The sequence below is a fragment of the Bombyx mandarina genome, chromosome 03, assembly GCF_030267445.1.
Source record: "Bombyx mandarina strain Sakado chromosome 03, ASM3026744v2".
Taxonomy (NCBI): Eukaryota; Metazoa; Arthropoda; class Insecta; order Lepidoptera; family Bombycidae; genus Bombyx; species Bombyx mandarina.
This window is the reverse complement of record NC_143210.1, coordinates 8200539-8227019: the sequence shown is the minus strand read 5'-3', so window position 1 is coordinate 8227019 and position 26481 is coordinate 8200539. Positions and strand designations below refer to the sequence as shown.

At 36.0% G+C, this 26481-nt stretch overlaps 1 protein-coding gene across 8 annotated transcripts in view; it reads left to right on the top strand.

Annotated features, from left to right (window-relative positions):
• Positions 1-26481, top strand: part of spen (spen family transcriptional repressor split ends) — a 106631-nt gene that overhangs the window by 73512 nt on the left and 6638 nt on the right. For 2 of the 8 annotated variants that reach the window (XM_028184396.2, XM_028184402.2), the window contains 13 exons: positions 1988-2179; positions 6699-6945; positions 7402-7728; positions 8475-8765; positions 11330-11530; positions 11720-11838; positions 12087-12209; positions 14625-14763; positions 14950-24098; positions 24201-24346; positions 25169-25233; positions 25491-25597; positions 26300-26406. In XM_028184396.2, the coding sequence (XP_028040197.2) occupies positions 1988-2179; positions 6699-6945; positions 7402-7728; positions 8475-8765; positions 11330-11530; positions 11720-11838; positions 12087-12209; positions 14625-14763; positions 14950-24098; positions 24201-24346; positions 25169-25233; positions 25491-25597; positions 26300-26406 (11213 nt within the window). The remainder of the gene's footprint in view (positions 1-1987; positions 2180-6698; positions 6946-7401; positions 7729-8474; positions 8766-11329; positions 11531-11719; positions 11839-12086; positions 12210-14624; positions 14764-14949; positions 24099-24200; positions 24347-25168; positions 25234-25490; positions 25598-26299; positions 26407-26481) is intronic. The other 6 variants (XM_089737483.1, XM_028184401.2, XM_028184400.2 and 3 more) reach the window with 5 other exon arrangements.

The following is a 26481-nucleotide window of genomic DNA, read 5'->3' as shown; positions in this document are numbered from 1 at the left end:
TAAACTACATAGGGCCTTTGAGCTGGAGCAGTTAGGTCTCCTCAAGAAGCGGTCGGAAGTTGTTGGCGAATCTTCTGCCCTCCTAGGTCTCGTGCAGAAGCGGTCGGGAGTTGTTGGCAAATCTTCTTCCCCCCTGGTTGAACGCCCTAATTCCTCCACCCGTCGTGACCCGTCATTGGCCCGAAGGACCACTAAGTTCATGCGGACGAAGTCATGACTCGAGTTAGTTTTATGTAATTTTGTGATTTACTCGAGTTAGTTTTATGTAAATTGATGTGATTAAACCGATAAATCCCCTCAAATCAATTTTGTTATAGATAAAGCTAAAAGAAAAAAAAATGTCATTCGTCACATTCGTTTCAATAGTCACTTAACACAGTTATGGGGCATTGACTTTTCTTTGTTTACAAAGTATTTATTTTTGAACGGAATGAACTATAGAATGCGTCACTGTACATTGAAATGGTATCTAGGGCTTGCTGTGATTGTGGAGTGTAAATCCTCAAAATGTAAATAGTCATTAACTCTTAAGTGAATAAAAAAAAAATTGAGCTTAAAGTTACTTTGAGTTTGTTAGAACGTTGGTTCGTGCTTGACTATCTTCAAATTCTATTTATCTCGACATCGGTAAACACCCTGCCGTTTATAGGCTCTCCTCGTTTTGCAACGAGCATTTAAATAAAAATAATGACAGTGATATTTTTACAGATTCTCTGTCTAAATATAAATAGAAAGAACACCTGTGCAAGTTTTAACTACCTATTTATTTTTATTCGATTTGGTTTCATTTGTTTTTTATATCTTAAATTTAGTTAACTTTAATTTATATCCTGTTTGTTTTATTAAGTTTGTTTACTTAAATATTGTAATCGGAGTGACAAGTAACGTGTCCTATTCTTATCCATTATTCATGTATTGTGTAATTATTAGCTCCTTTGAAGTCCTGTAATATAAAGTTCGTAGCCTATTTTTTTTATGTGTCATCATCATCTAACAGGTATTGAAAATCTATCTTCAATTATTAATAAAAAAAATATTATTTTTTAACGTCATGATTATTTTTAAGACTAAACTTACCAGATCCGATCAAATTTGTTCATTTCCAATCTTTAATTCTATGTAAATCTAAAAAAATATTATTTACACATTTTAACGTGATAATATCGTTATTGAACTATAAGACAATTCTATAATGTACATATAAAATTTTCTTCACTCCGTTTCCAGTTTTTTTTAACATTTCCAAGCAAAAAGAACCATCTGCATTGAGTAATAAAATAGTAAACTTTTTAATTACTGGTCAATTTGACCACGCGCGGCACGAATAGAACTTTCGGTCCATTTAGTATTAAGTTTATTATAACCCAACTATTACTATAATAACTATCGAAATTAAGAATAAAAAGATTACGTTTTTTTCTTTCAATTGCATAGACGAGTGGACGAGCTCACAACCCATTGGCATTGCTGAAATCCATGGGTGACGCTAACCACTCATCATCAGGTGGGCCGTACGCTCGTCTGCCTACAAGGGCAATAAAAATAAAAACCTGATGTTAAGTGGTTCTCGGAGCCCATAGAAATCTATAACGTAAATGCCGCTATCCACCTTGAGATATGAGTTCTGAGATCTCAGTATAGTTACAACGGCTGCCTCACCCTTCAAGCCGAAACGCATTACTACTTCACGGCTCAAATATGAAGGGTGATGGTGGTACCTACCCGTGCGGACTCACAAAAGGTCCTACCACCAGTAAAAAGCTGGTTATAAGAAGTCTTTAAATTTAATATTATGAATTAATCTTTGGTTTCATATTTCGTGATTACAGTAACTATAATTGTTATAACACACTTAAAGCTTCGCCTTCATGCCTTGAGGGAGGCGCTGCTCTTCAGCACTCTAGTGTCTGCGGGCTCCGGGAACTAGTTATTGGATGGATATTGTTGAATATCTACGGCATTAAAAATACCTTTTTTTCATTTTCAGAGGCGTTGAGGAAAGTCCAGCTACAACAACATGTCCACTTGCTGCATCGGTGGCTGCTCCGGCCACTTGGCGGGGTACTAATGATAGTGCAACTGAATTCTGTCGACGCGGCAGTACGCCAGCTGCATATGGAAGGTATCAGCGGAACAATTCGACTGCTCCGTATTCAACACCGCCTTCTACAGTTGAAAGGTAAAATAATTAATTTCCTGCATAATATTAATTTATAAAGACTATAAGAAACTACTCGTATTTTATGAGTAAGCTACTTGACTACTATACGGTTTTATTGAACCTGTTTATATATCAGTTTTATCATTATTATTCGGTGTGTCTTCAAGGTTTCATGGAAGTTCAGTTTGGAATAATTGATGTTATTTTATATGAATAAATTAAGTTTATATTTTATATGAATGATAGTGAGATGAAATTTTGGCAAATTAGGATATTAATTGGTCATTTTATCAATTGGAATATGTTGTGATTGATCAAATTTTAGTGATTTTTAACCCTCTGCACAAATATCTCGATTTGCGCTTTTGCCACTCACAAGAAAGCAGTACACAATACTTGAAAAGTATCTAGGAAAATACTAATCGTTGATAAAATTAGTATCACACTACAAGACGAACAAGTCATACAGAATACGTAAATTAATTTCACTTACACGAACGTCCACTTATTCAATATCGACTTTCATAGGTTTTGTCAATGTTTTTCAGAAAACAGCTAATTTATTTTGAATAGATACAATATTCGGTGTAGCGGTTTGAAAAAAGTGGATAGTTCAAATTTAAAATCACTGGGCAAAATTTTGTCAGTGCAGATTTTTTACTTATGCGCGAGACCTTGAAAATTTCGGAGGGAGTTATCTCTCTCTCTCTCTCTTTTTCATTTATTTATTTGTATGAGACATGAGGCCGAAATATGTATCGGCTGGCCTCGCGGAACGCCTAATTGCGTCAATACAGAAAGTGGCGTGATAATGGTATCAAACCTTACAACTACTAGTAATTAATTAGGTTGTTTTTTGTGTTTAACTTTACCCCATGCAATGTTTTTTGTCTCTTCTTATGACACGCACTGATACGTCTTCCGATTCCGAAATTAAACCGATTTAAATTAATCAAACTTTGACCGCATTATTTCTCGAAATGTTCTTCTGGTTGAATCCTGTCAACCTATCCTGGTGAAGCTAGAAAGGCTTAAGGGTCACTAGTCACCAGTTCTTCCTAAAAAATTCACTAGAAAAGCTGCACTACAAAATTAGTCTTTTAATTTAATAGAAAGGACGACCTTTTAATTTTGTACAAAAAAATAACAATCATTTGTTGAAACTGAACACATAATCACAAGCGTTAGTGTTCCTATCTCGCACGTAAATTAGTTGTCGGATTTACTGTTTTCATATGATGGTCCTTTTGCCGTTCTTGGATAATTAAATAGGAAAAATGTGGTTTTACCGGTTTCATTTCCGCCACCCGTCATCACAACATGCATCATGACGACTGAACAACTCAATTTATTATGTCGACAAATATAAAAGTCATTATCACATATTTTTTAAATTAGCCGTATTTTTTATTCTTTGTATAGGACGTATTAGCGGGTTGAAATTAGCTATCACCATTCACATCGTTCCGTGGTACAATTGCGAATTTCTTGATGAGATGTCTGCCTAAGCAAAAACCAATTTTGTGTTTGTATTTACAAATCTGTAAATAAATATACCGACTGTTTGAAAATTAAGAAGGCGTGATTACTAAAATAATAAAATACTAAAATAAATAGCATTATTAAAATGTATAATATATGGGTGTGTATGTCCATTCCGGTGGATATTTATCACCGCCAACAGAGCTACAGCAGTGCTGAGACTGATAGATTGATAGAGAGGAAGTTAATTGATGATAAATACATATTTCGATTATAACGACAGTCTATTATTATTAAGAAAGAACTGATGTGCTGGCCAACTTCCCTGAAGAGCGAATATTAATTTAAAAAAAACTAGCTCGGACTCAAAACCGTAAGAAAATTGAAATCGACTTTATATTCCTCTCATTCTTTCTATAGTGGACCAACCTGAAAAGACTTAAAAAAGAATTTAAAGAGATTGGTTTAAATGTGGTTTTACTTGTAAATGTGTTTTCCAGATTTAAACAAACGATGATAAATGAGATTTTTCCTAATAAGTGACAATTAATGAAAATAGGAATGTAAAGTATAAACCCATATAAGCCATAAAAAAAAGTATAAACAGATATACGAGTATATCCTGTTGCAAAATTTTTTCGGACGTATTTTCATAAATTATCCGAATGTGTTCAGTGGTGTGACTTGCCACCTTGCTGTCCTTTCCGAGTTTACCCTGGATGGGCGCTTTAGGCATTTGCGACAAAGGAGGTTCATTCTTCCAAATTTCAGCCTTGGTGAATTTGACAATTACATTGGAATCGCAACTGTCTTACTTTTAAACCAGAACACACGATTAATGCGGCCGATCAAAAGTAGTTTAAAAGTAATTTTAAACACATGTAAGGTGCTGCATTACTTAGATAAATTGGATTCTGTTTTGACCTAGAATGAAATCACGGATGTTGCACATGTGTTAACCGAGTAAACCGATATTTGGTATTTGGAGTGTCCGAAATTCGAGTTTATTTGTACGGCGGCTAAAATAGTACTTTTAGCTTGATTGAAACGTTTTAATAAAAACCTACAAAACAAAAACAAGGCAGCAGCTTGGCTCTGCCCCTGGCATTGCTGACGTCCATGAGCGACGGGGACCACTTACCATCAGGTGGGCCGTATGCTCGTCTTCCTACAAAGACAATAAAAAAAAAATCAAAATTTTAGTAGTGAGTTTTATAATTTCATAGTTATTTTCTAGAGTAATATTATAGTAGTAATATGGACTTGAAACAACATATCATTGCGTCATTAATGAATAAACATACACATATCGTATATCTAATTATTTCAAATATTCCGGTTTTTATTCTGTAGTTTAAATTGAAAAATTCCAAGACATAACAACAATAACAATAAAAATAATTAATGGTACCTACTACATATGTATATGTCAACATACACATTACAGTTCCGGAATTAAGTTTAGTTCTCGCTGTGAAATCTTCTTTATGTCTTCTACCGAATGAAAACAGGTGACACGAAGTGGTAATTTGAGTTTAGGAAAAAGAAAGAAGTCGGCTTGAGCCATATCTAGTGAATAAAGTTGTTGCTCCATGGTATTTGTTAAGTTTTTGGTCAAAAATTCGTTGACAATTATGGCGTTGTGCGAAGGCCATCTTATGTTTCGGTTTAGTTGGAAGGTGCCACTTCGAAGCTTGTTGACTAGTTTGTGATATTTGTGATCACACCACACCACCACATCTCATCACCAGTAACAATTTGTTTCATGAATCTTGGCATGCAATTGACTCGTTCTAGCATATTTTGGGACTAGCCGAACGGCAACGTGTTTCATACTCAAGTGATTCTTTAAAATGTTGTGGATCGACTCGTGAGACTGAAATGTCGACGTCGCCCTAAACATGTCATTACGGATCCTCCCGATCCATTAACGGTGCTTTTAGATAACACAAGCGCCGGTCACCGTCCTCGTCGAACCCGTCGCTTGCGACCAAGGGCTCGACGAGCGAATTAACCCATAGACACAGCCCACTGAGTTTCTCGCCAGATCTCCTCAGTGGGTCGCGTTTCCGATCCCCTGGTAGATTCTGTAAAGCACTGCTCTTGCTAGGGCCAGTGTTAGCAACACTCCCGGTTTGAGCCCCGTGAGCTCACCTACAGGTCAAGGAGAAGCTGAAATAGCCTCTCAAGACTATCAGCATAGGTAGAAAAAAAAGAAACCGAAAGTTACATCTCTGGAACTTTAATGAAGATTTTCAGTCATAATTTCTTCCGCTTTTGTGTAAACACGTGTAAACTCCGCTTGCGAACCTTGATAGGCCTACTAGAGCGAGGAAATTTTTCCATCACATCTCGACCGCTTTTCAACGCTTTGCACCATTCACAAGCACATATTTTTGATAAAGTCGATTCACCGGAAGCCTTCTATATGTATATCAATCAGTCTGGTTTCCATTACAGGGAATCTTAATTCGGGACCGGATAAATGTGCGTGACTTGTTCCCGGTTATTTTTTGTTTGTCTTATTTTTTATTGAGGGATTGAAACAATTTCCTTTATTATGGAATCATTTATTATATTTTCACCATACCATCACCATCTTGACAAAACGTCCTAAGTCTTCATTCTAATAATAATGATCATAAATCTTAATTATTATTTTATTTCTTTTCATTTTGCATTAAGATAACCGTTATTTTTTAGATAAATCGCTACTATGTAATATATACTATACAATGTATTATAACTTTCGACTAATTGACACCGGTCTATTATAAATATCGTTACTGAGCTTACTGAAACAAATTGACAGCAATTGCTCTGTCTCCCATTATTTCGCTAACAATGATTTCAAAAGAATCGAATTGAAGAAGAGCTTACATATATTATTACGCATATTTAGATATTGAGAACAGACAAAGCATACGTACATACCTGTACCTCATAAGAATGTTTTTGCACGATCTGGAAGTCGAACCCACGGCTTAGCAGTCAGAGCGGTAAATTCTAAAAGAGATTATTCAAAAAAGCTCTATGTGCCTAACTATATTTTCAGAACTACTTCTCATCACCGATGGTATGGTAGCGGCGAAAAAGTCGCAGGTGCAACGGGTGGCGAAAGCACGCCGAGCACACCGGGGGCCGGGACTGAAAGCGGACGAAGGCGACGACGTTCCGGATCCGGTTCATCAAACAGTGATAGCAGCTCACCTGACGCTAGCGATACTTCACGTGCATCTACACCCGCTACGCAGCCTAATTCAACACACCATACCAACCATCGCGCCTCGCAACAACACCAGGTTAATGAAACAAAACAGCATTTACTAAAAAAAATACCGTAAAATGGATGGAATCTGAACACTTTTTAAGTTCTATATTGATTTTTATCGTTGTAGTTATCCCTACTCACCCAACCGTTGGGCGAATCGGGTCACGTATGGGGACAATAGTTTTTCGATAGGGCTTGCACTATTTAGTTGTTAGATAGGTACCCCTATCTTTAGGTAATTAACTTTTTAACAACTTTAATGAGTTACAAAACTGATGACTAAATTAAACTATTTAATATTCTTAAACACCAAATAAAAGTCATTTTCGGTTCAACAAAGTTAAATCTCTAACAACCGGACAAAAGTATTGTGACATCCCATATTTGTCCCTATTCTACCTCTGGTCCCTATTCCCCCCAATCTACTGTATCTAAGATAAATAAAGTACCACGAAAGCAAATTGAAATAATTATATTTTATGTACAGTGGGCGGCAACAGCTAACGGACGACCTTTAGCTATTTGTGTGAGGAACCTACCAACACGTTCAACTGACAGCTCTTTAAAAGATGGTCTCTACCATGAATACAAGAAACACGGGAAAGTAGTGTGGGTCAAAGTAGTCGGTCAAAATGCTGATCGATATGCGGTTGTACGTTTTAAAAAACCGTCCGACGTGGAAAAGGCGCTAGAGGTGTCACAGGATAAATTATTCTTTGGTTGCAAAATATCCGTGGCCCCACATCAGAGTTGCGAAGAAGATGCTGAGTCCGCTAAACCCTATGAGACTGATATTGATGAGTACCATCCGAAGGTAAATAAATATACACTACATTATAGTAATTTTCTTTGCAAATACAAATAAAACTTAATAAAAAAACATCTGCATTTTAAATCAATTTGAATCTCTTAATATAATACATTATATAAGATTTTATTAGTAGATTACATTAGTGACATACGTCGATACATATATTCCTTAACTCCTGAGACTGCCGCTATTACTGCAATATCTTCAGCAATATTCTTACTGAACTCTCTTCTAACTGATCTCCAGTCCCCATTTAAAATAATTACTGATATTATGTTGCAAGATAAAGGGATATTGTCGCCATTCGCCATATGGGTTGCGGAATATATTATGTTATGGTGTCTCTTTGGGCACCAGTAACCGTTTTACATCAGACGAGCACTTAGATCTCCTCGACTGCTTATCACAACATAAAACTAAAATACAACAAAACAAAATTGTCATTTGGTCTTCTTTTTTTCGGCACGCTTTGCACAACGCTTTTTACAATTTTTTATTTATAGTTTTTGAATTATTTTGTTTATTTACATGTAAACCAGTATCTTATTTATGATCAATGCACAATTTAAAAATATACTAATAAACACCAAAATGTGGGAAAACAAATGCGGAAAGTCAGTTGTCAGTTTGATTTAGTAATATTTATAAAAAGAAATAATTTTCAATATATTGTCAGCATTAAATAAAAGTGAATATTCGCTGTGTAAATGGTATATTTGAATGCAAAATTTGCGAATCATTTGTTTCAGGCTACTAGAACGTTATTCATTGGTAACTTAGAAAAGGATGTTACCCAACAATTGTTGAGAGAGAAGTTTAAGCACTTCGGTCGGATCATTGAAATAGATATAAAAAAAGGAAGCGGTGGCGGTGCCGGCTACGCTTTCTGCCAATACGCTTCCATATCTAGCGTCGTAGAAGCAATTCGAGCCATGGATGGCGAGTACGTCGGAGGATCCCGAGTGAAACTGGGGTTTGGAAAACCTGTAGCTACGACCTGCGTGTGGGTAGATGGATTAACTGAACACACTGAGAAGCAGGTAAATATTTTCTATATTTTTTATTTTTAATTCATCACATGCACACGGCAAGACTTTTGTTTGTCATACCTACGACAATACGTTAATAGAATTTTAAATTAAAATGTTATCAGGTATTTCCTTGGGTTTCGGTTTCAGTGTAGAACAATACACAGAAATAAAGTAAACAATAGTGCAATTAATACTACTTTTACGATTTAATCTCGTCTTTGTTTTCATTTCATTACTTCCGAATTTTTCGGTTTTCGAATTCTTTACAGTTTTCGTTCGCTTGTCGTAAAAGTATTAATTTTGTTTAAGATTCGCTAAAACGTAAGTAAGTACTCAATATTGTTTATAAAAATGTAAACATATGAAATAACTCAGTTCCAAAGTAATAATTTAGCAGTGTGGAAGTGATGTCTTTTTTTTATGACAACACTATAGGTGCTAAGTGATTTCACGCGTGTTACATTTCTAATTCAGAATGAATCGAATAAGTTAAATTTTTCCCAAGATAAAGTCTCTGGTCCATTAAATTAATCGATTTGTATATCACTTGGTACGTATAATCATGATCCAGTCAAAACGCACACACGAAATTTCATCCAAATTCATTCAGCCATTTTTGCATGATTCAGTAACAAACATCCCAACATACCTTAAAGCCCTCTCATGCTTAGCGCGCGTGTATTAGAATATTATATCGAAGGAACATTACAGTCATTTTAAATGTATCTTTTGTGATATTTCTTCCTAAACTTAATGAAAAGCTTAAATATTTTATTTCATGCTTTTTCCTTTAAAAGTGGCGAACCTCACTTAAAACTTTTAACCCCTAATTTTCAAAAACGCCCATATTTTTATTTATAAGCAGGTATATGGAATTTCGTGAATCTTATTACAATTTATAATTATAATAAATTAGTAATTACATTTGTATAGTTAAACCCAATAAAATCGAATTATCAGGGATTCGTAAAAAAATGTGGTACATGTTTTTTAGTTTCATGATTATCGGGTGCGCAAATTATATCACCAGAAACAATGTTATTAAAAATAAATACTATCAGGCAAAAAAACAATGCAATCTTATTTATGACATACCAATAGACAGATTGAACTTTCAAATTTAGTATTGTGAGCACAATAAAGGCTCTAATCCACATTAAGTGAAGTAATTTGGATGTGATTTTTTGGTGATTAATGGCGATAAACTTGGTCATGTGTTTGTTTCATTTAAATTACCTTACAGATGAAAAACAAGTGAATTCTGTTAATATTAGTGAATTTGCTATAAAAAGAGGATTTGCGCTTCATCATAACTTGAACACAAAATAATTGAAGTTTATTAACATGGAAAATTTAGAAATCTGTAATTAGAAAAATTTATCTAAGCCTCATATTTAGCAAAACGTAGCTTCTAATTTAATTTTCTAATGATCGTGGAATTAAAACGTAAAGTGCCACCAAAACACAGTGTATTTCGACGATCTTGACCTGACTGCATTAATTATGCGACTAACAGGTATTATTAGTGACTCAGTTGCTATTTTGAGGCTAAAACAACATTTTTCATTATTCACTGTTTTCTTCTGTGTTTTTCAAATAACGGCACATAATATTTATATACTTAGTTTCGTATATAAATGAATGATACTTATTTATTTGTATTTATTAACCTCGTAGTTATATTTTGTTTAAATCCAAAAGGACTAATCAGACAAGAAAGATCGATCGGTTATAAGTTATGTATTCAACGATTACATCATCATGATTGAAATAAAGTTGGGTATGATTAAATTCATTTAGAAACTTACGTTTGATTAATAAAAGTGAAGTAGGTAATAATTGAAATCAATGTTCTAACACAGTAGTCACGCTGCTCATTAGTAAAGGAAATAAATATTTACGCAAATAACCATAATTGTTTCATTGACTTAAATAATAATAACATTTCAGAATAATGTTTGAAACGGGTACCTGCTTGCTGTTTTTCGTTACACACTTTTCATTTTTGATTCAAATCAATGTTTCTATTAATTCGTATTCCAAATTTCGGAATATTTTACGGCTTGAGTTATGGTTGGAGATAATGGAAACTATAATAAATCAAATATATAAAATAAAAATAATGAACTCGGGATAATAAACTTTAAAAGTAGTGTTAAACGTGTCGTCTGCAGTTCGCGAAAATTCAAATAGTTGGGCGTTATCAAAAATAGGTACGCAGTAAATTATGTCATGTATTGTAATTATGTAATTAAGTAGGTATCTAATTTTTGTAAGAACGTACTACGTTGTTACGGACTTGCGCCGCCATTGTCTATCGCCGCGTCGCTCCGATTCTTACTATTTTCAGAAATAAATTTAACAAAAAGCTGAAAGTATTAAACATAACCTCCGATATTAAATACACCGTTACGTCCAGTGGGTTCCGTGAAAGCACGAAATATGACAAAAATCAAAGCACACAAAGCTCACGAAACACATTGGACTTCGGTCGCAGAGAAAGCTTTCTGTAAGTTTTAGACAGGAGACGAGTCACGAATGGGGATTCGTTATAAAAGCACGTGATGTGTCAGGTGCTAGGGGCGGTGTCTCGGTGCGGCGCGGCGACGTCAGTGTGTGTGGACCGGGCGGCGGGCGCGGCGCTCGTGCACTTCGAGCAGGCGGCGGCGGCGGGCGCGGCCGTGCGGGAACTGCGTCGCGTCGCCGCCACCATCTCCGCTGCCGAGCCCGAACAGCCGAGGCTTTGCGTTGATTACGCTTCGCGAGAGTGTCAGGTACACTCATTTTGTGCCTATAACTCTTTATTTTTAATGTTCGGACATTCGCTTGCTTTCAGTCGATCGCGATTTCGTAACACGAATTCCATATAGTTGCACGTAGTTTATACTATAGATCATTATAAAATTATTTTGACAATAAACGGTATAATAGTAATTGTAACGCTTGGATTATTTCGTCTGCAGGAAGCTTTCTACGAGCAACTGGAAAAACATGGAGGAACAGCAGCATTGGCGGGTTCTGAAAGATTGGCCGGCGAGATCGGAACACGATATTTGCCAACCGCTCGACATGAACCTAATAGGTGAACACGATGTTTTTGTTAATGAAAAAAATCAGTTTGGTCCTTTTTTGCTTCTCTTTTGAGATTTGAATAACCTTTAAGAGCTAAGAAAACAAAGTGTATAAATGTTATTGACAGTAACGATTTTAACAACTGAATAAAATCAAGCTCAGTTTCCATTCCATATCTAATGTTGTTTTAAATTTACCGAGCGATTCTGTATGATAAACTATGTACCTAATTTATATCTAATTAAAATATTATCGTAGATACGACAGTTGTGGATCAAGGTCGAGAGCATCGAGTTACGGCCGTAGCTCATCTAGAACACCTAGATATTCTGTTCTGGACCACTACGACCCCACCGACTACGCGGCAGATCGACGTTACAGGTATTTACGATTATTTTAATATGAGCACATCATTTTGTAACTTATACATGAGCATTTCTCAAAATAATTGCACCACCAATAGAATAATGTACTAAAATAAAAATGTTAAACTAAAGTATTTTTTTTGTTTTAATTTGTAGATAGGTGTCTAAAGATTTTGAATATGAGGTTTGTTGTGAGGTTTAATATGTAATAAAGTAGATAAATGTGTAGAAATATACCAAGGGCGGAGAAATATTCTTATTTTGTTACCGTCTATCAATTACGTTAATTAAAACACCAAATCAATTTCGTCAACTTTTATGCATTTCAATATGGTGACATAACCATCATTTTACGTTTCTATAAAAAACTGTTAACATTTACAGCAAAATGTTACTTAAATAAGTTGTAATATATCCTTTACGTTACCATTTGCCCATAACTTTGTTTTAAAATCACAGTAAAGAAGTTTTAATGTTGTTTTATTTTTAAATACGTTCACAAATGAAATAACAATACACTTCTTTTGCTTTTTTCATAAAAATTGCAAGTTTTAAGATAATAAATAAAAAATTTTAAAAGAAATACGTGTCCGCTTTTATGGGACAGTAACAAAAATGGAATACTGGTAACAAACTAGGATTTTATAAGGCTAGTTTTCGTAGTAGTTCAAATTATAATAAACTTTGACCCGTGTTAAAAACAATTATAATTATATTTATATATGTAGATTATAGTATAAACTGCTGTCAAAGGACATTTAAACATTTTTCGTTTAAAAAATACCCTATTCAAATATTTAGTAACATTTACGAGTAGGTAACAAAAATATCGTTTCAGTTCTTTTTTAATCATAATGAAAAGGAGGCCTAACGGTTTCTAATGCAGTAAAATCCTTTAATAGCAATAATCACATTCATCGGCTGGATAGTGATCGTATAAATCATAATCACATCTTTGGCACCAGAAAAATGGACAACGTAATAATATTTTTATTTCTTCAGCGTTCATACTTGATACAAAATGCAGCGGATTATTAGTAGTAGTAGTGTAATAGTAGAACAAAAAAACAAAGAAATTGACGCCGTTGTAATTGCAATAATTATTATAAAATTATTTTATACAGAAAGTTAAATAATAATATATTATATATACTCAGCCTAATGATTTCCTATTTTGTTACTCTCTTTTCCATTTATACGTTACCACGCAAAAGTAACAAAAAAGGAAGTAACAAATCAAGTACAACATGTTATTTTATTTGTAAACACATGCAACTCACACGATTACTCTTATTTCGATTTGATTAACGAAATCAAGAATGGGAGCTTTAATAGTAGGTTAAGTGAAATAACAATAAAATTTGCACTTATCTATGTTTTTTGAGTAACAAAGGTGGAATTTTTTTCTGACCGCTAGCTTAAATATTGACTTTTACCGTTCGTACCGGCACCAGAAAGAACTAGTCGAAATTAAAACAAGACGGATGCCAAGCCGGCTAATGCTACCATTATTCTAAAATATAATTGCATTAATCGATTCTCATATTTCTTCAGAATTATGGTAACAAAAACTGGAATTTCTAGGTGGAACTTTTGACGGGACAAGTTAAAATCATTAATTAGAAATTTAATTATAAAGTAATGCTAAAAAGGATGTTTTAGGATGAATTGTGACTTATGGCTATAAATAAATAATATTTTATATTTATACAATACCCATGTCCATTCAACTAAATATCGATGGTTTGGTAAGATATTGAGATTAGGACACTGCACTTTTCATACAACTGGTTGAAGCTGATTTATGATATATATTTTTAATGAAAAAATCTCATTGTATTTATATCTGTTTTTTTCCTTTCTAATAAGTAGAGTAGTTTTACTGCTTCTTCTTCTCTGTCGTTTCCTCATTACTGAGGGTCGTGACCACCTTGGTCCAGTTTTTGCACCAGCTTCCTCCAATTATAAAAAAATTATAAAAAGTAGTAATGATCTAATATATTAGCCGGAACAAAATATAAAAAAAATGGGACAGAGGCTAAAGTCTATTGTGCAATAATTTTGAGAAATGCTCACATATATAATAAAAAAAATTTAAACTAAGGCTAAGAAACTTTCTCGCTTTTGTGGGTAGGTACTGAAATTTTTACCACGAAGTAGTTATTCATTCCGGAGACTTTGACCTATCGTGTTTCAGGATGGGTGGCAGTAATCATGTTGGGATGTCCGTAGGCTTCAGTAAACCCTAATCTAGGCATAAAAATAAAAAGGTATACACGAGATACATAAATATAAATGAAATTTTAAAATGTTAGATATATTCCTTATGTGATCATAATAATTAAAATTTCAATATTATTTTGAGATTGTATGCGAGACAGTAGTAGCTTGTTGCATTTAAAAATTCTTTTAATTTTCAATTGATCATCAGAGTTCACGACGACATATCTTCCAGTCCGCAAAATGAAGATGTACCTTATGAAGAACGACTACAGTCAGTCGTCGTATCACCGCATCGCGCCAGGAAGCACCGCCGAGACTCAAGCCCGGAAGAAAGGAAACATTCAAAGGTACTTAATATTGTTTTATTACTTTTGAGACTAGAGGATTTTACTTGATGCTAAAAATTATAAAACTTCTCATGTAAACATACAATAGTACGCGTAATCGAATGCGTACGTAATCTTCATTGTACTTTTCTACATAACTGCCTAATTTTTCAAAGTCGAAAAATATTAACATTTAATATCAATCAGGAACGACACCGAAGTCGTCGATCCCGCTCAGGATCTCGATCTGTGGGCACGAGCACGTGGTCGGGTCGGCGCCGACACAGGCGGAAACACGAGGGATCCGGGTCGCGCGCCGGGACTCCGCTGCGCGACGAGCCCGAGGCGCTGCCGTGCGAGCCCCGACGCGGCCCTCGCGAGCGTCCCCCGTTGCCGATGAGCTTGCCGTTGCCCAAGTTCGCGGAGCAGCTCCTACGCACGTGCCCACCAACGCCGCGCCCGCAGTCTGCCCCAGCTCCCGACTCGCCGCCGCGCCCGCCTTCCGCCTCCTCCTCGAGCGGCCCCTCCGCGCCGCACTCGCCTTCGCTGGAAGAACGCATTCGTAGTCTCGATGAGAAATACGAGAAGTGGAGCGGCTCCAGGGCCCTAGCTGACGCTCCTGATCGTGCTCGATTTCGTCATCGTCTCCTCGAAGTCGATATCAATGAAGTGAAGCCTTCAGAAGTAGTTCGTTCTTTACTGGCGAAACGGTCTGTTTTCGATGAAGACACTGAACGCTTAGAGAGTGTAGTGCGTGCTCCTAGTCCTATGGAAAGTCCGCGTGCGCGCCCTCAATGTGTCACCCCGCGAACTCTTCGTTATCCTTTTCCGACTCATGGTTTACATTCGACTAATCCGCCTCATCTTTCTGTAACTTCTCACATTCCTCTGCCATCTCTTCCTTCCCCTACGGAAGTTGAAATAGACGGTGAGCGTCCGATTGATCCTCGTCTCGCTCGGTCATCTGACAGACTCGTCCGCCCGGAACGATTGAATAAAATAAACGAAAATGAATACAAAATGGATTTGCGTCATCGACCGATGACACCTCCCATTGATAAATTGCCTCTGGATTTAATTGAACATATTCCACCTGAAGAAACATCCATGTGTTTGGATAAAAGATCATCTTTTAGCACACCTGGGCGCAGTGATGACAATAAAAGCTCAGAATTATTCATTGCAGATAAAGCTATTTCTGGAATCGGTTTAGAGTGCAAAACGAGATTAGATTATTTTGACCACGAAAAAACTGCCAAGAGAAAAGATTCCATTGAAAAAGAATCATTTTCTTTGTGTGCGAATGTAGATATTTCTGATATAAAATTGCCTGATGATCCTCCGCCATCAACATTTTCAGAAGACAATACAGCCAGAGATGTAATGGATATGATACTTAAACAGATAGAACAACATCAAGAATCACAGATACTAAAATTTTTGGAAACTAGTTCAGAAAAATTATTTAAATCTAATTATCAAAGAGCTGAAGATCGATCCATAGTAAAATTCAACAGTAAAGATAATAATAGTACTTGTCAATCCACAAATGATAGTGAAAAGAATACCGAAATATTGATTCCTAACCACACAAGCAAAGAGATCACTGATGAGTTCCAAAAAAAATTAAACCAATGTGATGGTTTTAGTAAAATACTCTTTGATAGAACAAGTAAAGAGAAAAATGTTCTTCAAGAAAAATTAATAGAAAAAGAGAAGTGTATTTCTAATTCAAAACCGCAAACATATTGTGAAAAGAAAGTTGCTTATGAAAAAAGTTTTGATGATCGTGGAAAAAGTGAACGAGATAAAACAAAAACCCCTAGAGAGCGTTTAGAAAAAGATAAGTCTGAGCATGAGAAGTCCAAAAATCATAGACAGGAAAAACATGATAAAGATAAAAAATCTAAAGATGGACTCCTAGATAAAACGAGTTCCGATAAATTAGAAAGAAAAGTTGAGAAAGATCATGAAAAACAGAAAGAAAAAAAAGAAGATGCCACAGCAGAAAAACACTTAAAGCCGTCTGAAGAAAAATCTAAGCATGATCACCAGAAACGAGAGAAATCCGAAAAAGAAAGAAGAAAGGATTCAACGGACGAATGTTTATTTAAAAGCAAACGGGATGATAGACACAGACATGATAAGTCTAAAAAAGATGATTTGAAACGTGATTTCAAGAAGGATTCTGAAAGCAAAAGCCGGAAGTCTTCACGAGATGAAACAACTCGAGAAATCAGTCGAAAAGATTCTACTGATTCTTCAACTTCTAGAGCGTCGCATGAGTCATCTAAACACAAGGATGCAGAAATCAACGATATAAAGGAAGAACCCAAATCAAAGTCAAAAAATAACGATCATAATACTACCAAACATGACCAAGACAAAGATTCATCTCTCAAACCATGTGAAAATAAACATGATGTTCCTGTCAAAGTGAAAACTGAAGAAAAGGATCATCACAGGTATTCTTCTGAGCATCAAAGCAAAACTAAATCAGATCATAGTGTTGATATTCCAAAATGCAAGACTGAATATAATGATAAACAGAGACATTATTCAGTGGACTCACCAAGTCTTGACACGAAAAAAAAGGAACGTCTGAATTCGTGTTCTAGTTTGCCGTCTAATATTGGAAACAAAAGAAGAATGTCATCACAAGATAGTTTGGATTCTTTACATGACGATATAAAGAAAATAAGAAACGACTTGAAACATCCCGAACGAAGAGATTCAAAAGACACAAAAGGCGATAAACACAAAACGACCAAATTTAGTAAGGGTCATTATGCTAAAATTATCGAGGGTAAAACAAAAGATGAAAAAAGAAATCAAGTTAAGCTTATTGATGACTACGGTAGCGATCATAAAGAAAATGAGACTAAAAGTAATAAAAGCGATCGTTTGAAACCATACAAGAAAAGCCCAAAGGATGAAAATGATAAATGTTCAGATAATCATAAACCAGATGGCCTACAAAATGACTTAGACTTTCTCGCTACATTACAATTGAGATCGAGCGAAGAGGACGAAAAACAGAAAGCTTTAAGAAGGGAAATGAAAGAAAAAAAGCGATTACAACAATTGCAACAAATTCAAGAATTACAAATGCAACAAGATGCTCTACAACATTGTGAATTAATGATTAAATTAAAAGATGATAAAAAATTAAAATCTGAAGATAAAAAGAAAGACATGCGTGAGAAGCGAATGTCGATTGATCGTAAGAGCAGGGAAGAAAAATATGATAACAGGCGCAAAAATCGCAAAAATTTGCAAACCAGTGATAGTTCTGATTCTGATGATGAACCTAAAAAACATTCTATTTTTGACATAGTCGATGATGGCCCAACGTATATTTCTATGTATGATAAGGTTAAAGCGCGTTCATGTAAAAATATGCAAAAGCAAGAGGAAGAAAAACGTCAAGAGAAGATTAAAGCTAAATTTAGCCAGCTGAAACAAAGTAGAGCCAAAAGAGAAGAAAAGAAAAGGTCAAGTTGGGATGAAGATAGTGACTCAGACCTGGAAAGAAAGAGACATCACAAATCCTCAATTGATAATTCAACTGATGATGATTCAACATTTAGTAAAAAACATACTAAACTTGACCTTTCAGACTTTATTAATGACATACAGAAAACCGAAGATTTTTCGGGTGATTCAATCAGTGAATCACATTTATCGAATAAATTATCTCGTAAAAACTCTAGAACTCGCATCATATCTGATTCCTCTGATGATGATAAATCTAACAGGAGTATTAGTAAAAGTCCTATTTTTCGTAACAATGTTAAAAAGGAATTTGTTTCAGACTCTGATTCTCTGTCTACTTACAGAAATGATTTTGAAGTACATGATCAGTTTGATAAGGAAAAAAAGAACACATTATTAAATCTTTTTGGAAAAAGCGATAGCGATGACAGTAAGATTAAAAATGTTTCAGAAGGTGATAGCAATTTTAAATCCTCTGTTATGAAATCGCTTTGTATTGACTTCTCTTCCGAAAATGAATCAATAGATCGACTTCCAAACAGAAATTTCACCGAAATCCGAAGAAAACATAAGAAAAAGCAAAGAAAACACAAAATCGAACACTCTGACGGCGAACCAAAGAACGATAAGAATGATTCTGTAATAAATGAAAGAGAAGTTTCAGCAAGATATAACGATAAAATCCGCCGACATAGTACTAAGAAAGAGAAACGAAGAGAAAAAACACGAGAAAGTATTGATATTGACGAATTTCACGACGATAAACAAAAAACAAAGAAGGAAAAGAAAATCTTATCATCTAATTGCAATTCCTTCGAAGGTGGTGTAGAAACAATAAATTTAAAAAAAGAGGGTAAAATGGAGGATATATTTGGTCCTCTAACAGATGAATCCGATAAAGAAATAAATGTACACCAAGTTAGTAAAACTGATTTCACTGCCCAAGAGTGTTCGACTTTTGGTAAGACTGAGGAAAATGATACTACGTTTATAAATATTGACTTGAAAAATAGCGAAAAAGATGAAATAAAACGCCGAAGAGATAAAAAGCGTAACAGGGAAAAACACATAGTAAAGGAAGACGAAAATAGCCTAGATGTTGATGCAGTTAGCAAAGCTATAGAGGCTCGGCTGTTTGCGGATTCTACAGCAGACGAAGAGAATCGTGCAAAGCCTGAGAAGTATCATGGAATTCATAATGATAGTGTTGATGAAACGACCTCCCCCTATAAAGATATATCAGAAAGACATGAAAAAAATAAAAGAGATTACAGGGACAAGAAAAAGAAAAAAAAACGATACAAGGATGAACGAACAAGTCGTAGAGATGCGTTCCTTTCTCATGAAACTAAAAACGATAAACTGGAGAAGTCTGATGTTATTGAAGTAAGTACTGCAGACTTATCATCAAAAACTAAAACAATAGAGGAGACACTACCGACCGAAATTTCTAGTAATAAATTTGAAAATAATTCACCGACAGAATCACAGAGTCTACCTTTGTTAACTGATAGCCCACCCAATATTTTAAAAGCAGATAACGGAGAGGCTAAATCCAACAATTCCAATATCGATGACAACAAGACTGAAGTTAAAGATTTAGAAGAAATGGTATGCGTCGATGAAGTCAACACAGAGGTAACTGTTACAGAAGAAAACTTTAAGAATACCGTTGAAGACATTTCTTTAGTGCACGAACAGAATGTATCGAGTCCACCAGATGCTAAGAAAGATATTTTTCAAACAACCTATAATTCCGACGCAAGTGACGCCGTGCGCAGTATTTCAAATTTAGAAAACGAAACAGAAAAGGCATCTGAAATCTGTACTGATCTTAATGATCGCCTCTGTCAAAAGGTTGATGAAAAGCCAAGAGCAATAATATCTCAAGAGGAAACCGAAGACGCTGTGGCTGCTTTGTTAGGTGAAAGTTTTGGTGGAAAAGAAGATTCTTTCACAGACTGTTATGAAGCAACCGAAAACGTAACGATACAAAAAAATGAGATCGGCCCTGAAATTATTGTCAGCGAAAGCATCCCCGAAGAGGATGCCGAAGAAATGAGACAAGCAGTTCAGAATTTGAATGCAAGTGAATTAGAATCAAAGCCAGATACCCCGGTTTCTGATAACGATTTATTACTAATTGATACAGATAATGAAGAAGTTGAAGATTCTACGCAAGACGCAATAGAAAGACTGCCAGTCAATATCATTGCCACAAGTCAAGCTTTGAATGTCACAGTCGAGCAGTTGAAGCAGGACGAAGTATCCAAGACCAAAATAACTAGCAAAATTGAATCTGTTAGCGAAATAAAAAATGATCCCAAAAAAAGTGTAACTGTAAAGATCAGTGAATCTGATTTAAAGGTACCAATTCCTAAAAAGGATTGCACACAGGTAATGACATCTACAGCAACACCAGTTATCACATCTTGGGCCCTAAGTAATAATAAATTGATTGAGTCGCCAGTCATTAACATGAAAACCAATCCTTTGATTAATAGAGAAAAAACTGAAAGCAAACCAACACATATTACAGCTAATATAGTGCAAATTAAAGCTTCTTCATCACAAAATATACAAGTGACTAATTCTCTCAGACCTATAATTACTCCAGCAAGAATTGGCGCACCGTATCAAGTCATAAATCAAATAATCAGACCTCAAGTTTCAAATATACAGCCTCCTACCATTAAAATTCCGGAATCTCATATACTGTATCAAAAACCGCAAGGGATAGTAATATCACCGAGAATGTCATGTGATTCTCTTGTGCAAAATACAAAAAATAGTCAACAAGCTGAGAATGCACCTACTCCACGGATAGCCAACATGGCAATTTTAAGTACTACACCTACTTTGAATTCTGCTGGTATAACTACTACGTGTGCTTTACAGCAACGGTCACCTGGACAAGTAACTGTAGTAAGGATGCAACAACCGCCGTTAAGTCCGATACAGACGATGCACATACAGCATGGACCGCGAGCAATTGTGTCGCCTAACAGACATAATTCTGTGTTAGTACAAGCTCCTGGGCCTAATATGCCTTTTAATAGGCAGACTACACCAATACACGTTACACCGGTTTTGACTCCGATTAATAAGCAGGTCAATGTAAACAATTTGATACAACATAACAAAGGCTTAGGAGTGAGTTCCCCACTGTTGAATTCGATTAAAACTATGCCCGGAGAATGCAAGAAACTCGAACAAAATGCAACAGAAAGTATAAAAGAAAGTCCAAAAATAATATTATCGCCTAATAATCTACAACATAACACAAACCCTACCATAATGGCTCAGAATCGCTTAATTTCAATGCAAAATTCTATGCATATGGGAAATTTAAATACTACACTACATTTGAACAACAAAGTTTTAATTAATACAATTAGTCAACTACACGAAAAACGAGAAAATCAAAGTGCAAGTCCGGAACAACTCGGTCATATATCATTTGGGGGCACGCCCATAATTCACGTTGCGGGTGTCAGTCATTCAACAGCGTCTATTATTCAAAGTAATGTAAAACCTGTGATGTGTAGTATTCAAGACTCCAGCGCAATGAATCGTGGGCCAGGATCAAACGTCATACATGCAGTGAGTTCTCAAAGATTAATGACACCTCTGCCTTTGAGTAACGTTAGACAACTAGAAGCAAACAAAGGGCCATCAGTCTTGTCTATGGCTTCCGTTAAATCTCCTACAGTTCTAACTAAAGTTGATTCATCATCATCATCAAATACTTTTACCAAGATTTCACCCATCTTAATAAAGGAAACTTCGCCAGAGTCTTTACGTTCAGAAATAAAAATAGAAAATAATGATGACATTTCTAAACCAAGTGATAACAAAAAAAGTAATGAAAACAAAATAGAACAATCAGAATTATTACAAAATGATTGCTTTGCCAAAGCTATCACTGAAGTAGTTGGTATTACTGAAAGCAAATGTGGGACTGATTTTGAAGAATTGTTGAAAGATAACACTAATGAAATCAAAGTCATGAATGATCCAGAAAAAAAACTTGAAATTAATGTTGGGAAGACGATTACTGTTCTTTCGACAAGCTTAAGTAGTGCTGACAAATTGAGGACCGAGAACAACGAAAATGTGGATTTGACACTCAATTGTGCAGAGAATAATGAAGAAAAACCGACAGTTGAATATTCACTGCAAAAACTTATCAAAGACAAAATAGTGCCAGATGTTGATGTTTTTTCTCCTCGTAATGAAACTAAACCTACACAATTTGTACCCGAGGAAACAGAAAATACCGAACGTGAGTGTAAATCAGATATTTCAAGCTTCCAAAATATTAACACTAATAAAGACATGAAATCCGAAAAAATTGAGAGTCATGCTTTTCAAAACCAAGAACTGCCTGGTATAGAAGATGACAATGAAATTAAAACTCCTGATGAAATTGATTCTTGGAGTGCTAAAGACGTCAACATAGAGTCCGTAATTAAGAAGGTCGACTCATTGTGCAAAGAAAATAATGAAAATGAAGTGAAAGTTGATACTTTGATAAAAAATGAAAATACTGTTCAATGTGACGGAAAGGTTGAATTAGAAGAAAATCTATCGGATTCATCATTCCAAAAGATGACAACAGAGACTCCAAATAAGGTGACCTTATCTGAAAACTCTTACGAATCACTCGTAGATAAGAGCCCTTCAAGCAACAGAAGAGGAGGGAGGAGCCTCAGAGGCAAGAGATCAGATAAAAAGCAAGACCGAGTTCAAAACCGAAATATTACAAAACCAATGAGAGGAGTGACCACAAAACGAGGGCGCGGCAGGGGGAAAGTTGATAAAAATATAAAGGATTTAGTGAAGAATAGTACTTGTTCTATGCCGGGCGATGTATATGATTTCCATGAGGATTCAGGTGATGAGTCAACGACTGCACCTGCTAAAGTAGAAAGTAGACCTAGATTGATTTTAACAATTAAAAGTCCTTTATCGGGTCATTGTAATATGATAGCCACGTCTACATTAAGCATTTCTCAGAAAGATCAATCTAAATGTGCGGAAAAAACAAACAAAGAAGAAAAACTTGAAGATTTTGTATCACCATCGCTTAATACGCGTAAATCTAGAAGACTCCAAGAGAAGGACGTTCAACGAGGGACTGCAGATGATATTGATGACATCTTAAAAACTGACAACATTCAAACTAAAAACAGTAAAAAACGATCAACGAGGCAAAACGCCGTGAAAGTGAATTTAGATAAAAATAGCAATTCGGACGTCAGGAAGTCCCCGCGTGGAACAAAGCGAGTGAGGGACAGAAGTTTATCGGACGCGTCAATCGAAAGTGGTGATGAAAAGCATAATAGGAAAGAAGATCATTCATCTGATGCGAAGATACCGCGTTCACAAGGCATTAACTCTGCAGACGAGGTTGCTCAACGTCAAATTTTAAATTTGGAACAAAACACTGCAATTCCGTCAGCTGTCGGCTGTTCTGTGTCTACGCCGAAAGTGGCGCTCGCCACCGTCACAACCGTACCGCCAACCACTCTACCGGTGATCTCTGCAGCTGCACCAAAGTCCGGATCGAATGTCGCTACTGTTCATCCAACGGTTCCAACACCAATCACCAAACCTCCCAAAAAAATGATATCGGAGATGAGCGCAAAGCTCGCAATTGTCTTTGAAACCCAACAAGAAACGGAACGGGGCGGTGAAGTACAAGGAGCGCGCGTGCCGGCAGTGCTGGTGCCCATTGGCGGCACGGAGGCCACGGGCGAGGTGCGTGTGCAGTCGCCGGCCCTCCCGCATCGCGGTCCCGATCCACCCGCACCCGCCCCCTTACGTCCTGCCGACCGCGCCACGCCAGTTCTTATCAGGTGAGCGCTTTTGTTAAAATTTATTTCGCATTTCATAATTAATTACGAATATATGTTTCTTATTAAAATCATAATTCGCACTTAAACACAAAAATTTCCTAGCAGTACACATAGAAGCAGCGAGAGCGGGCACCGTGCGTACATGCCGACGGCCACCGCTAGTCTGCCGCGCGGCGCGCACCATCCGCCTCCCGACCCGCCGCTGCTGCACAAGCAGCTCGCCGTGGTTAACCCGCACCATCATACCGGTAATTCTTCTTCTTCTTCTCCATCGCTCCCTCATTGCTGAGGATCGTGACTCCGTTTTATAGTCCTATTTAATAGAAAATATTAAAGTTAATATGTAAGATTCAGTTTAAACTCAAACTTATTTCAGATAAAAGTTTTATTATAAATTGAAATGGCTGTATCTTATTCGAAAAGTATTTGTAATTTCATGGAAAATTAAGTTAAACCTAGTTTTTTTTTTTTAATGCTTTGATGTTTGGACGAGCTCACAGCCCACCTGGTCTTAAGTGGTTACTGGAGCCCATAGACATCTACTACGTAAATGCGCCACACACCTTGAGATATAGTTCTAAGGTCTCAGTATTGTCACAACGGCTGCCCCACCCTTCAAACCGAAACGCATTACTGCTTCACGGCAGAAATAGGCGCGGCGGTGGTACCTACCCGTGCGGACTCACAAGAGGTCCTACCACCAGTAATTACGCAAATTATAATTTTGCGGGTTTGATTTTTATTACACGATGTTATTCCTTCACCGTGGAAGTCAATCGTGAACATTTGATAAGGACGTATTTCATTAGAAAAATTGGTACCCGCCTGCGGGATTCGAACACCGGTGCATCGCTCGATACGAATGCAACGGACGTCTTATCCTTTAGGCCACGACGACTTCAACGACGATGTTTGTTTGTTCTTCTATTATCCTTTGTTAGTATGTTTTGACATGCAATGGTATAGTCTTTTATAAACTTCAGACACTGATGAATTGACCAGACTCTTGACCAAACTTGCATGCTTGTAAAATTATGTAGTTTGTTGAATTATTTATTTGTCCACTTTAGGTACGGGCTCAAGAGTCACAATTACAAGTGTCCCTTCAATCAGTCCTCAGGGTCAGATAGGAATGGTGAGTATTTGGTTTATTATTAAATGAAATGTACTGCTGAAGAGGACAGTTTTCTCGAATACGAGCAATTAGATGACCAGCATAACCTCAATAGGGTGATTGCCAAGAAGATTTTCTTTTCTAGTGTGCAAAATACTAATGTTTCTGCACTCTAAGTAACCAGCTAGCTTTTTATAGTGAAATATAATGTAATAAAATAAAATAAATATAATATAATGTAAATCGTAGCATTTGTAAGTTATCTAATAAACTTTCAGGGCGAATCAATGTATCCACACTACTCTCATCAACATTACCAAATGTATCAACAGCATTTTCGTGCAACTCAACACGAAAATCGCGCATCACCTTCGCCCTTTACACGGTAAGTATTTACATGATCTATTATATATTGATGTATTTTTTTGTGTAATTGGGAAATTTCAAATTATAAAAATAATATAAATATGATTTTATATTGCATAATATTATTTATAGTAATTTTCTTTGATGTTTGTTTAATTATTTCATATGTGAAACTTAACTCTAAACTCTAACAAAAAATTTAAACATAATAATTTTAGCGATAATCATACACAAAATAACATGTGTAAAAATTTCTACTTATATGGCCTAAAAATGTCATGTCAATGTCGGGTAAAAGGAATGATTTTTGTATTGTAGGGTCCTACAGTCCTAGTAAAGAGAGCATACTGGTGGTGATCATAGTATGCTCGACTTTTTTGACGACTTATCATTAATTTTCTCACATCTCTAGATTAAATAAAATACAATTGTTTAAATTATAAAACACTACAGTTATCTGTAAACTAAAAAAAAAAGAAACTACGCCCTGTCACACTATCCTTAAAGTTGAAAACTTATTGACTACCATTTTATTTAAAAATACTGAGTCCTTTTGTCCTCAGGCATAAGACACTTTTTTTTTTAAATTCATAATTAGCCTTGGTCGTAGACTAGTTTTCATCAAAAGTGCTACCCAATTAAGAATTTTTTTGCGCAACAATATAATGAGAATTGTATTGAATGATTGCGAAAAATAAAACACAGTAATACTTTCTTGCAGCACGTTAGAGACCGAGGGCTGCGAGACGCCGACCCCGCCGCTGGAGCTGCGCCGGCCGCGCGCGCCCCGCCCCGCGCACTCGCCCGCGCCCGCAGACAGGCTCATCAGTCAGTATACTATGATATTAGCATTCCTTGTCTCAGCCGATGTAACTAGGTAGGCGTTGCCTGTGGTGGACCCGT